At 40.1% G+C, this 13,877-nt stretch overlaps 1 protein-coding gene across 1 annotated transcript in view; it reads right to left on the reverse strand.

Moving 5' to 3' along the window:
- Positions 1-10,315, reverse strand: part of LOC101640642 (calcium-activated chloride channel regulator 4-like) — a 37,727-nt gene extending 27,412 nt beyond the window's left edge. Inside the window, 4 exon segments of the mRNA XM_013003800.1 lie at positions 3,342-3,489; positions 3,633-3,692; positions 5,922-6,089; positions 10,202-10,315. Of these exon segments, the coding sequence (XP_012859254.1) occupies positions 3,342-3,489; positions 3,633-3,692; positions 5,922-6,089; positions 10,202-10,315 (490 nt within the window).
- Between the last annotated feature and the right edge of the window lie 3,562 nt (positions 10,316-13,877).

A 13,877-nucleotide genomic window follows, 5' to 3' on the forward strand; every position in this document is an offset into this window, starting at 1 on the left:
CACTCGTGTGCATGTGAGCTTGACTGACAGGAATAAGCTTTAAAGGAAATGAAGGTGAAATGCAGTCTGTTCTGCTTTGATGTGTGGGCCTGTAGTGACAACTTACTTATGATTTCAGAAAGTGGGTGAAATAATGCCAGTACTATGCTGAAAGAAATTTGGTCTTTTAGTCCTGCAATACAAAATGAAGTCTTTCACTAGTAGTGTCAGTATTCCTTAGAAGTTTGCTAGAAGTTTGGAATCTTAGACCAATTCACCCTCCAGACAGACTGGGTCAAATCTGTATATTTAGAAGATTCCCATATTATTCCCAAACACATGAAAGTTTAGAAACACTGCTCTAAAGTTTCCCAAACAAGGGAAACCAGATTAGAGAGTGGAATTATAACCTTGAGTAAGGAAGAATAAATCCCTCGGATAAAGTTCTACGATAGAATTTGGTGTATTTTAAGAAAATTTAAAACTACCTACACCCTTTATTCCTTTTCTGGTGAAGTCTGTTCTCAGTTTTAACTGTAGTTTCAGATTGCGACAGGTTGCCTCATCTTCCATATCTGCCCTGACAACAACCCCTCTGACCTAGAAGAGAAAATCCACACACAAACACCCAGAACGACAAGAACAGCAGCTACGTCAACAACAAAGCCAAATCCATTGCCACAGAGTCCATTTCCGTGTAGGTCCCCAGAAGGTTTTCTATAAAGGGATTATGGGAGTACAGAGCCTCATCATTCTCCTGCAGAACAGCTGAGAGTTTCTAATAGAATTTTCACTCTTTGTCTGCATACACGTGTGTTTTTATTGTCTTCTGTGGCAGCCTCCACTCACATTGAATGGCTGTTTGGGTGGTCCAAGCCATCTTTTTATACATCTGTTAATATTTGCTCTTTTGCTCTTATCATTATTACTTAAACATTGCGTCGGTCTTGAGGGTTATTTTTGTATTCTTATTTACCCCAAAGCTTTATACTTTTAAGGCATAGTGCATGCCAATGGATTATTTAGTGGGCCTCCTCTAGCCATAGTCTCTGTAACTCTGTTTTCCTGCTGAGTCTAGGCTAGAGAAGGAGGCAGGGCATGGAACGGATGGGATGGAGCTGTGAGTGCTTATTAACCGGATTCGTTGTGATTCTCATCCTGCTGCATATAAAGTGAGCCCTCTCAGAAGCTGGATGGGGGATTTCAATACCAGAAAACACCAGTGAGATCCCTGTACAGTGAACCTCCTTGCTCAGATGTGACAGTAGAGGAGTGACAGAGGAGCAGCAGCAGCCGAACCAGGAGCCAGAGCATGAGACAAAGTAGTGGACTCCCGAGTCCGCAGAACAAATGCAGCCGGGTGCCTTTGGGCAGGAGGCTGGCTCGTGGGGTTAGGCTCTTCTGGGCGCTTAATTGGAGGAGTTGAGCATGCTAACTTACGGAGCTGGAGTTGAATGCTTACCGCTTGAGGCTTATGGCATGGGACGCCTCTGTCCATTGAATTTGGGGAGTTGTGTTGTGTTCATTGACCCACAGAGCCAATGGAGCTGCGTATGTTGGACTGTGACTTACTTAAGTGTGTTCTGCCTGCCCTTTGGCCATTTATTAGCAGCCTTGAGAGACCTTTGTAATGTGTATTGATTGAATAGCTATATCCTGAGCATTTCTCATCTGCATTGTAACCTGTTCACTTCCTTAATACCCGTTTAATCATGCTTATTGGTCTTGTGTTGTGTGTGCCCACTGCAGTGCGTAGAGAACCTAGAAGAAGTAGAGTACTGTGGGACACCTAGAGGAGTCGATAGTCTTCTAAGAGACACAATGCACATAATTTTGCAGAAAGCTAGATTCCTCATGAACACATATCACTTTATGCCAGAAATCTTTGCACAGGAAGGGAAGGAGTGAGCTAGAACCCATGGAGAAGCTCAGGAACTCAGGCAGAGAAGTTGGCCTTGAAAATGGACAGAGGTCTTTCTTCTTTCATAGGTGGAGGTGAGAACAGGTGAGGGTAGACATACATTTAGAGACAGAGAGACCTCTGCCGATGTGTAGGAGTGAGAACAGTAGGTAAAGATCTTGAGAAAGTAGGACATTTCTAAGAAACATTGTTATGAGGAATGAGAACTAGGAAGAGGCAAGTTAGAATATTTTCAAGTAACTTCAAGGGCATTAGAGAGCTTGAAAAAATGTGTTTTTATAATGATTCTAATTTACTTTTTAGTTTTCTTTGTCAATCTTGGAAACATAACAGTGAAAAAGAAAGAGGCTGAACGATCCAGTACTAGGGAGCCAGTGAGTTAAACGGAATACAAGGATAAGGGTGATGAAGTGATTGAGATATTTATAGTAGACATGCCAGGTAAGAAGTGTCAGGTTAGAAAGAAAGAATAGTAGAAGGGTACGGTCGACTAAGAAAATGCTTGGCATAAAGGACTAGTTGTGTCAACTAGAACAAACGTGATCAGGGTAAAATAAGAGGAGGTGTAAGATGCAGGTATTGGGGTAGGATATAATGATGTAGCTTTCAAGTTTGGGTGTAGAACAGGTGCAAATAATGATGAAAGTCAGGTGAGCTGATTTTTTTGACCAGAGAAAAGAAACTGAATGAATGAATGCTTATTGAATGGGCAATGGAAGAGGGAGGAGAAATTCTGGATAAAAAGTATTCAAGAAGCGTTTGAGTAGACAAAATTTGAGTTGGACCCTTCTTTAAAATCTCTTACATTTTTATCTGAAAAAATAATAGACTTTGAGTTCACTTAGACTCAAATTATAAGTAACTCTTTGATGGAACCTGATTAAAATGCCATTTTTGTAAGTCAGCAATGGAGAACTACAGACAATTTCAGATGCTCCAACCCATGAGATTCAAAAGTGACACAAACAACCGACAGCCGATGAGTGTTTTCTCTTGGCCAGAAACAGGTCCCATGGCTTTTTTTAGCTTGTCATGGACATGACTTCACGAATCTGTATGCTTTTCAGCTGTGAAGAACTGGAGGACTAGAAGTGAAAAGGTATGCCTTAAGAAAAGAAATAACAAAATCTTTATTATTGTTGCCTGATGCTCAAATCATCTCTCAATTAGAATGTGCCACACACCATGCTAAATGCATTTACCCAGATGGTATAATATAATGTTCATAACACTTCTACATGGTAGGAACTCTTATAGTCACCATTTTACAGAAGATAAACACAGCAAAGTCACTTGTCTAATGCCACACAGAGCATATGCATGTAGGGGAGCCAGGGTTTAAACCTTCATAGCCTAGCTCCAACCCTTGCACACTTAACCTGGGTACCAAGCTGCTTCTTGCAAACATTGTAAACTATGTGTTTTTAACCCATATTCCTACCTGATGGTCCAGACTCGGCTGCTTTTTTCCCCAGTACAAAGTCAGGGGTGAGGTGAATGAACTCTCTCTTCTCTCCACAGTCCATGAAGTGCCTCGTGTATGGGTCATCTCTACCTGGGCGGGTAGGTGGGGCGACTAAAATATCAGCCTGACAAGGTCGAAAAAGATGGTCAACGCATCAGAAATAGAATCGACAACATTGAGTCTGAAAGCATTTGAAATACTAAAGTGGGGGCAACATTGGAAAATACCAAAAAATATAAGTGTTTGGGAGAAAATTTTAACTCTGACATGCTGGTAGCTCTCATGTCTTGGCCTCTTGTATTGAGGGGTGTCGGTCCAATTTTCATTCTATAATTTCATCTCAGAAGGCAAATGATTCTTCTTGATATTACAGGAATTGCTTAATATTTTAAAAGTGCACGGACTTTGGCGTCTCTGGACTTGGCAGCCATCTGGACGTAAGATTTCCCGTTTTTAGATACTGATTGACTTAGGGAGCCACTCTAGTCCTGTTTCCTCAATCTCAAATGAACTCGTTCACCCTATCTTTAAGGGTGTCATAAAGAAGGAAAGCTCTATACAAGGACACTAAACTGGTTGATGGCGTTATAGTTTATAAAAAGTCTCAGTGGAGAGCAGTCTTAGGTCCTTTAAGCTGAGGAAAGCAGCAGTCTGTAGGAATCCTTCAAGGTGAGGTTTTCAATCACCAAAGCCAATAGCACGTTATTTTATATAGTACTCTGAAGTCCACTTATTCAATGATTAAGGAGATAAGTAGGTTCTCCATGTTTTCCTATCTAAGGAATGGGTAGAGACGTTTGTAGGGATCTATATAGCCAAAGTCATTGAATAACTGACAGATGCTATGTATTGGAATATGATGGAACCCCTTTTATCTTGCTGATCACTTGGTGACATCGACTTGATGCTAACTCATGTGACCCTTTGGCAGTGGTTCTCAACCTGTGGGTCGCCACCCCTTTGGGGGGGTCGAACGACCCTTTCACAGGGGTTGCCTGATTCATACAGTAGCAAAATTACAGTTACGAGGTCACAAGGAAAACAATTTTATGGTTGGGGGGGTCACCACAACATGAGGAACTGTATGAAAGGGTCGTGGTGTTAGGAAGGTTGAGAACCACTGCCCTATAGGACAGAGTAGAACTGCCCCGATGAGTTTCTGACACTGTAGCTGTTTATTGGAGTGGCAAGCCCAGCCTTGCTCTCTTGGAGTGAGCGGTGGGAATTTTGAAATTCTGCCCTTGAAGATCGCAGCCCAATGTGTAACCACTGTACTACCGGGCTCCTTATCTCGCTGATAGCATTCCAGTATACAATGCTCCTTTTCATGAAGCTCGCTGACAACACAAGGGAACCACAAAGCGATTCTCCAGGAATTCTGGAACCTTTTCCTTATTCTTTTGAAGAGAAGCCAAGGTACTAACTCCTATGTCCTGAATGAGGTCAACACACAAGCTTCAAAGCCACAGAATAAGTGAGAGGCGGGGTTCAATAAATACAAATGTACAGCACTGATTTGAAGTTGGGAAAAGGGATTCACAGAGCTGCCAGAGGAGGTTGGAGATTACTTCCGTATTAGCCTGTAGCAGATGAAGAATTCTCTATTTGCTCCCTAAAGATGTCTCTGTTCTTTTTGTTTGTTGATGGGCCTTTTGTTCTCAACATATCATCTTATTCTGCTTGACATAAAGGCTATCCCTGTATCAATGAGGCATGGGGTGGGAAAGTAAGTTTGCCCCCTGCATATGGTTTGCCTCTGTGTTGTGCATTGTACAGCCCCAAAGTAGACTTTTGACTTTGTGGGCTTGCGGTCTTGATGTGACTGTCTTGGGTAATGGGATGGTCTTATGTGTAGAAAGATTTCAGAGACCTCCTCCGATGATCAGAACCTCCTGAGGCACCCAAGGTGACTAAGGTTTTCCAGAGACTCGGTAAGGAGAATTCCTATGTGATATTCCTTCTAAATTCTCAGATTCAACATTCCACTTAGATCAAAGATTCATATGAGTGTTTTCAAAAGCAAATACTCTCAAACAGGAAATAGGAACACAAAAAGTAAAGATAATGATCAGGTAGGAAATTAAGCCGAATCTTCATTAATTTTCATCTGATCAGATAGTATTCCCAGGAGTTGAGCTATGATCACAAGTTAATTCACCATTTTTACACAAATGAGTAATTTTTGACATCCTATTAGAGCCTGCTATTTAAACCCAGGTCTGTTGGTCATGAAAGCTCATTTGTGTTCTGAATATATTCAGACAATTTTCAAACCTTAGCTTTGACTGCATCACTTAAAAACCAAATGAGTCTAAACACTGATTTGTCGATGAAAGGACTGAGGCACAGGGAGGTCCTCTGTCTGGTCTTCAGTCTTGTTTGTGAGACTGGGTAGGCTCCATTCTAGAACTTCCATATCCAGCTCCTCATCCAGCACTGTGCTCATTGCTTTTCACATTCCCAAACCTTTCAGAATATTCCATAATAATAATTAGCTATTTGTTTTCTTCTCTACAATTTAAACAAAGCCTTATTATGACCCCAAATCTATCTTACCTTTATTTGTTGAATTAGTTTCTCATCTTCTAACACAAGAGGGTTTATAGCAACGATAATGTCTCCATAGCCATCGTTAGTCAGTTGAACCAGGGAGGCATTTGATCCTTGAAACATATAGAAGACTAAGAGGCAAAGATAACTTCTGAATAAGCCCCTTGTTCCTCTCTAGTTGCTCTTGAAATGAACATTAGTTTGTTCCAGAGGTTTGCTTTTGCCTTCCCTCTTACAGTCCTCACTCCTAAACATGATCAGTGTTGGCTGATTATGAGAAACTAAGTGTATAAAGGTCAATTTTATAAACTGTGGGGAAAGTTTGTTCCCCCCTTGAGTTCAACAAAATCACTGTATGTTTTAAAAGTGATTAAGACGCATAGTAGAAATCAGACAGTTTTATCACATTAATTGTACATTTTCCACTGGGAAACTTTTCCTATGCTTTCTGATTCTGGTTAATTTACTAAATATAGACATATAATTAGTTTTTTATATAGATAGTAATGTAGATTGATAAATACAAAATAAATAGAAACAAGAATGCCAGTAGTATTCTTCCATTTTAGGAAGCACTTATTAGTTGCTTAAATTATTTACTTAAAATAAAAATGCCAGAGAATGTAAGGTCATTAATTGTAAATAACAACAGGTGAGCAATTTGGCATTGAGACAAAAAAGAAATAATTTTGATTAAAATTTAGCAAATTAATGATGCTGTGATTGGGTCAAATTATTAGAATAAACGTATAAAATGACTCAATTTTTGCGTGGAGAAAGTGAGGGGCATGGTGATTTAGGAACTTGCCAAGATAATTCAGCTAAGAAATGGCAGAGTTGGGGCTTGAATTTAGCATTCTAGCCCTTAGAGCCTATGGATTTTAAAGTTCTCCACATGAAGGCAATGATGTTTTATAAGGCAAATAATGTAAATTTTAAAAAGAAGAAAGGAGTCAGGTTGAGAGTTGTGGCGGTGAATCAGGAATGTGTAGTTCTAGAGTGGAAGGTGCCCACCAGACAGGACGTCCAAAGAGCAACTGGTGGTTGCCCACTGGTGACATTGCGGTGACAGCCCACCTCAGACCACTGCCCGGGCAGGGCTCCTCACATAGGGAGCGACAGTGTTGACTTCTGAACGTGGGATTCAGCCAGTTTGCACCGGTTCAGCAGAAATGATGCCTCATTTTCTGATGAGTTCAGCAAACTCATTATCCAAATGGCACTTGTAATCAGGGTTCTCTCAAAGGAGGGCAGCTGGACAGCCGCCCAATGTGGAAATCACAAATTTATTTTCCTCATTCTTTTTTTTAACATCCGTCTGCAAAATAGCTATTCTAAGCACCTGCAGTCATTGTTAGGTGCCATCCAGTTGCTTCTGACCGATAGTGACCTTGTGCACAACAGAAAGAAACACTGCCCGGTCCTGCATCGTCCTCACAACTGTTCGCATGCCTGAGCTCATTGCTGCAGCCACCGTGTCAATCCATCTCCTGAGGGCCTTCCTCTGTTTAGATGCCCCTCTACTTTACCAAACATGAGGCCCTTCCCAGGGACTGGTCTCTCCTGACTTCTAGCAGTTCATGGTACTTTCCATTCTCTTCGCTAGCACCACGATTCAAATGTGTAAATTCTTCTTCGTTCTTCCTTAGTCGATGTATACCTTTCACATTTATATGAGGCAAGGGAGACTACTATGGCTTGGGTCAGGCCACAGTAGTCCTCAAAGTCACATCCTTGCTTTACAATACACTAAAGAGGTCTTTACAGCAGATTTACCTAATGCATCTTGTCTTTTGATCTCTTGACGCAGCTTCCATAAGCATTAATTGTGGATCCAAGAAAAACTCCGTGATACCTTCAACCTCTTCTCCACTGATCATGATGTTTCCTATTGGTCCAGTTCTGAGGATTTTGACCATGTTCACATGGAGTCAGTAATCCCTACCGAAGGCTGTGAACTTTGATCTTCATCAGTAAGTGCTTCAAGTCCTCCTCACTTTCAGCAGGTCATCTACATATCTCAGGTTGTTAATAAGTCTTCCTCCAATCTTGATGCTGCATCCTTATTCATATAAGCCACTTCTTTGAAGATCCACTCAGCATACCAATGGAATAAGTATGGTGAAAGGATACAATCCTGATGAACACCTTTCCTGATTTTAAGCCAGGCAGCATTCTTTTTCTGTTCACACAGCTGCTTCTTGCTCCATGTACAAGTTCCACATGAGCACAATGAAGTGTTCTGGAGTTCCTTTTTTTTTTCAAGGTTATCCATAGTTTGTTATGATCTACATAGTCGAATGTCTTGGCATAGTCAATCAATCACAAGTAAATATCTTTCTCATAATTTCTGCTGTGAGCCAAGATCCGTCTGACGTCAGCAATGATACCCCTTGTTCCACAGCCTCTTCAACTCTGGCCTGAACTTCTGGCAGCTCCCTGTCAATATACTGCTGCAACCATCGTTCCATCTATGGGCATAAAAAGTTACATGGAATTATGCTTGTAATACTTATTTATTCATTTTATAAAACTCATTATACTTTTGATGAAACACTACCTTTTTATCCCCTTGCATTTGCTACTTCAGTAAACAAAGGCATGACTTAAAGAGAAAACATGCTAAATAAGAGGAAGACATGTAGTCATTCATCTCAGCTTTGGGTCATGCCTCAAATTCCCATGAGCTATCATGAGCGAATTGTGCAATTCCTGAAAGTGTTCAAAGACCTAAACATATCGTCAGAACAATTGCTGTAAGTTTAGCAGAAGTGGAAGAAAGGTTTCTCAAAGATGAACATAATCTGCTCATAGAAGAGAAGTCACCTTTTTCTAACACATCAAACACAGTAACTATTGTCTAATTGGCCTACCTCTAAATGAATGGGATGAAGTAGTAAACTACCTTCTGCTATATATATTTTTTATGCTTGAAAAATGGTCATCAGGGCATTTTTACCAGGTACACTATTAGAATCCCATCACTGGGCCTTCTCTTATGTACCAAGGTGATGCCATTTTAGGCAGCACTTCACACTCTCCTGCCACCCTTCCGGAATGCTGTGGGATACTTGGCCATTCATGAAATTAATACCTTGTAGATGATCGCAGACAGAGCTATCTTCCTAGCAATCCTATGGAAATCAGTATTGCCTGAAGAGGGTAGGCGATTTCGGCATGAATGTGTACATAACATGCAGTTTCCTCCTTTTGTCCTACTGACTTCTCATTCTCTTTTCACTATCTCTCCCTGAACTTCAGCTCAGTGGCTTCAAGCAAACCAAGCAAGCTCCTATGATCATAGAGTATGTGCTTAGAAAAGCGTCTGGACTGGTGGAATGATTAAACTAATGAAAGACGATCATCATTTTAACTGATAATAATATTTAATTTTTTTGAAGCCTACACTTCGGCCTTTGAATTGAGAAAATGGAGGGAATTCCAGTTTCCAGCACTTGGAGGAATACCTAAGCTATTTTGAGGAGGCGCTATTACTCCCTCGAAAGGAGAGTCCTACTGCTCACTAGGAAAGTCTTGGTTATAGTGTTGGAGGGGAGAGACTTCCTCTTTAACAAGGGAGTTGGGAAAAGACTCCCTTTCAAGCACTGGGCTGGTGTGGTCTGGTGAATATAGATGAGTCTTTACAGCAGTTTTTATATAAACTTGTTCCTTGGGCACAAAAGGAGACAATGCTGAATGGAGTTGAAATAGGACCTTTCTTTGAGTCAAATGTATGTCTTTGATTAATTTTCCATCTATATTTCTTGCTGGATTTTCAGCACTCATCATAAAGAAGAAAATAGAGAGCGGCTCTGACATCCTCAAGCCGTCTTTCCTCATAATTAGTCAACGTCTTAGTGAGTCCAGGTTGGCTTGTCCAGCTCAAGGACCACTGCCTCCAGCCCAGCCTCATGCGGACATTCTGGGCAGGGCCTGGGGGTGCCAATCAGAAAGGACTGTGTTGAGTGGGTCTGGACTGAATCCAACTCAGACAAATAGGGTTACCAATGCCCATTATGAGGGTTGAGTTACTCTTGTCTGTTACTGGGGGACAGAGGAGATTTGAAAACTTTTTTAGTTTTTCTTCATTCATTTTAGTTTGTAAAAGAAAAAGTATTTTCACACATTAAACTTATGATGTCATAGATAAGTAATGAGGTTAGTTAAAAATTGAGTTCCTTACTGAATAAGAAAGCAGTCAAGCAGGGTGTATAGCCAGTAAAACTTCTGAAGTTGGTACATGCATGACTGGGATTAGGAAACCTCGCCTAGGTGGTCTGGAATACCTCCCCTCCGTTCTCATCGCCGTCCTCTGGTACTTCGGTCAGGTCAGGGTTCGTAACTGTGGGGATCAGTATCTGCCCTTGAAGGTAGCAATGAGAACTGCATTGGAAGCTCATTTTAGCAATCATCACAAATAATTACTGCCTGGGGTTTGTATAGTTGGGAGCTCTGGTGACGTAGTGGTTACATGATGGGCTACTAACAGCAAGGGCAGCGGTGGGAAGCCACCAGCTGGTCTGAGGGAGAAAGGCAGGGCTCTCTACAGCTGTCAAGAGTCACAGGCTCAGAGATCCACAGGGGCAAGGCCACCCTGTTCTATGGGGTGGCTGGGAGGTGGCATCAACTCACAGACAGTGAGTTTGGCTTGGTTTGGGGTTTAGTTAAGGAAATCTCTTTCTTTGTTTTAGGTCATACTATATACTATGAACTTTCTTTTTCTTTTTTAGCATCTGTGGTTTAATTGAGACCTAGTGGTGCCTTCAGCTAAGCATTAGACTGTTAACTGCAAGAACAGCAGTTCAAAACCATCAGTGGTTCTGAGAGTGAAAGATGAGGCTGTCTGCTTTCTTAAAGATTTGCAACTTCTAAGTCATTCATATGTATCAGAATTGAGTCAGAATTGACTCAATAGCAGTGGGTTTTGTTTGGTTGATTAGCCCAAGAACACATTTGCTTCTTTTTCCTGTCATGCTTTTATCAGTCTAATGTTTTATTTCTTAGTATAAATATATATTTAAAACAAGGACTATTAAGAGATATACATTATTCTAAATAATTCACATTGAATACCTGCTATCCTATAATAATGCCTTTTCTTCCATGTTTTTTCTTCTGCTCACATTGTCTCCTCCTTTGAAATGGAGTAATTTGTGTCCATGTTTTGATCTTCCTTTTTTATTATTACTTTCATGAGGATGAGTATCGTGAAAATATCACAGGCAGTTCCTAATAAAGAATTTTGAAAAAGGACTTAATTAAAGATGAGGAACTGTTATCTAATACCTGATTTTCAAGTAAAAAACATCTTTATTATATCCCAAAATTAAGTCAATCAAATAATTAACTGCCATTGAGTCAACTCATAGCAACTTTTTGGACAGGGTAGAACTGCTCCTGTGAGTTCTGAGACTGTAACTCTTTATGGAGTAGAAAGCCTGCTGTCTCCTGAGGAGCGGCTTGTGGTTTTGAATTGATGACCTTCAAATGAGTAGCCCAGTTCCTAACCACTATGCCACCAGTCCTTCTTAAGTCAATTAAATAATGAGTTGGAAATATGATTGTTGGTGGTGGTGCTGTCTGGTTGGCTCTGATTCACAGCGACACTGTGTGCAACAAAACAAACACTTCCAGGTCTTTCACTGTTCTCATAACTGTTATGTTTGAGCCCATAGCTGAAAGCTTCTGTGTCATTTCATCCAGAGTCTTCCCCCTTTTCACCGACCCTCTGCTTTGCTAAGCATGATGCCATTTTTTTAAAAACATTTTATTAGGGGCTCATACAACTGTTATCGCAATCCATACACACATCAATCGTGTAAAGCGCATTTGTACATCATTCGCATGATGCCATTTTCTAGGGACTGGTCCTTCCGAATAATGAAGTCCTGCTGTCCTTGCTTCTAAGGAGCATTCTGGCTGTACTTCTCCTGAAACAGATTGCTTTCTTCTGCTAGAAGTCCACAGTATTTCCAATATTCATCACCAACATCATAATTCCAATGCATCAATTCTTTCTCCTTCCTCATTATCCAATTTTCACACGCCTGTGGGCCATTGAAAATATCGTGGTTTGGGTTGTTTTCTAATGCATTTATTCCTGCTCACATCTTTATAATTTATTTTCTTCTAGTGACTGTAGGTATATTGGAAGTATTTTTCTAATTGCTGGAGATGTTGGGTTAAGGTGTTGATTTTGGTTTGTTTTCTCTCTGTTTCTCTCTCTTTTGATGTATGCATTTGTTGCTCTAAATTGCCTGCTGAGTTCACTTTTTCTGTGTCCCAAAGGTTTCAGTAGGTTGTCTTTTCATTCTGATTTGTTTCGTGGAATATTATGCTTTTCATTCTTTATTTCTTCATTATTGGATTTGGTGGTTGGGGTGTAAAGTTGAATAATAATTGTATTAACTGATTTTCCTTGTAGGTATAGTATATAGAGTATCCTATTATATATGGCATTGTACCTCAAGATAGAACATGGAATGTTCTTTTTGATGATGAATGCAATGTCATTCCTTTGAATCTGTCATTTCTGGAATAGCAAAATAAGTTAATTAAAAATAACATCCTGGTCTATTTTCAAAATGCTTCAAAGCTATGTATAAGGTATGGATCATAGCAAACTATTATAACCTTGAGAAGAATGGGAATTCCAGAACACTTCATGTGCTCATGTGGAATCTGTACATGGATCAAGAGGCATTTGTGGGAAGAGAACAAGGGGATATGAGATGGTTTTAAATCAGGAAAGGGGTCCATTAGAGTTGTATCCTTTCATCATATTTATTTAACCTTTATGCTGAACAAATAATCATAAAAACTGGATTATATGAAGAAGAATGCAGCATCAGAATGACTGGGAAGCTTTACTTACAACCTGAGATATACAGATGACACCTTTTTTTCTTGCTGAAAGTGAGGAGGACTTGAAGCACTTACTGATGAAGATCAAGGATTACAGTGTCAGTATGGACTATGACTCCGTGTTAAGAAGACCAAAATCCTCAGAATTGGACCAATAGGTTATATCATGATAAGTGGAGAAAGGTTGAAGTTGTCAAGGATTTTATTTCTTGGATCCAAAATCAATGCTCATGGAAGCAGCAGTCAAAAGATGAGTTGCATTAGGTAAGTCTGCTGCATAAAACTTTTTTGTTGTTCTTAAGTTCTCAAGTTTAATGGGTAACGAATCATCACTTTACCAAATGATGCATTATTATTAGTCATTGGGGAGATGTAAATTAAAATTACAATGTGATGGCATTTCACCCAAACTAAGAAATGGCTACCATCAAAAACTGAAGAAAAAAATGACAAGGATGTGAACAAATTGGAACCCTCACCAATTGCTGATGATTTGATAAAATGATACGGTCGCTGTGGAAAAGTTTGGCAGTTCTTCAAAAAGTTAAACATAGAACTACCGTATGATCCAACAACTCAGTGCTAGGTATATACTGAAAGGTGTTGAAAGAAGAAATGGTTTAAATTTGTAAAAGTATATTTACCAATGCTCATTGCAGTACAATTCATAATAACAAAATAAGGGGAAACCCTAAATATAAATCAACAGAAGAATGAATAAATAAAACATGGTACATAGAACAAACACACACACACATATATGTATAGATAGATAGATCCGCACTTCTCTGCCAGTGTTGTACTGTGGTGACTTCCATGTTGCTGTGATGCTGGAAACAGCACCGTTACTATTTAAAATGCCACCAGGGTTACCAATGGTGAATAGGTTTCAGCAGAGCTTCCACATTAAGAACAGAATAAGAAGACGCCATCGACTGTCCGTTTCTGTGGGATTACCCATCGAAAATCTTATAAAAAGCAGTGGATCACTTTCTAATATACTGCCAGAAGATGAGCCCCTCGGTGGGAAGGCACTGAAAAGACGACTGAGGAAGAGCTGCCTCCTCAAAGTCAAGTCTAACCTGAATGGCATCATTA

The sequence above is a fragment of the Echinops telfairi genome, unplaced genomic scaffold, assembly GCF_000313985.2.
Source record: "Echinops telfairi isolate 266 unplaced genomic scaffold, ASM31398v2 ScPeMD7_443;HRSCAF=831, whole genome shotgun sequence".
Lineage (NCBI taxonomy): Eukaryota > Metazoa > Chordata > Mammalia > Afrosoricida > Tenrecidae > Echinops > Echinops telfairi.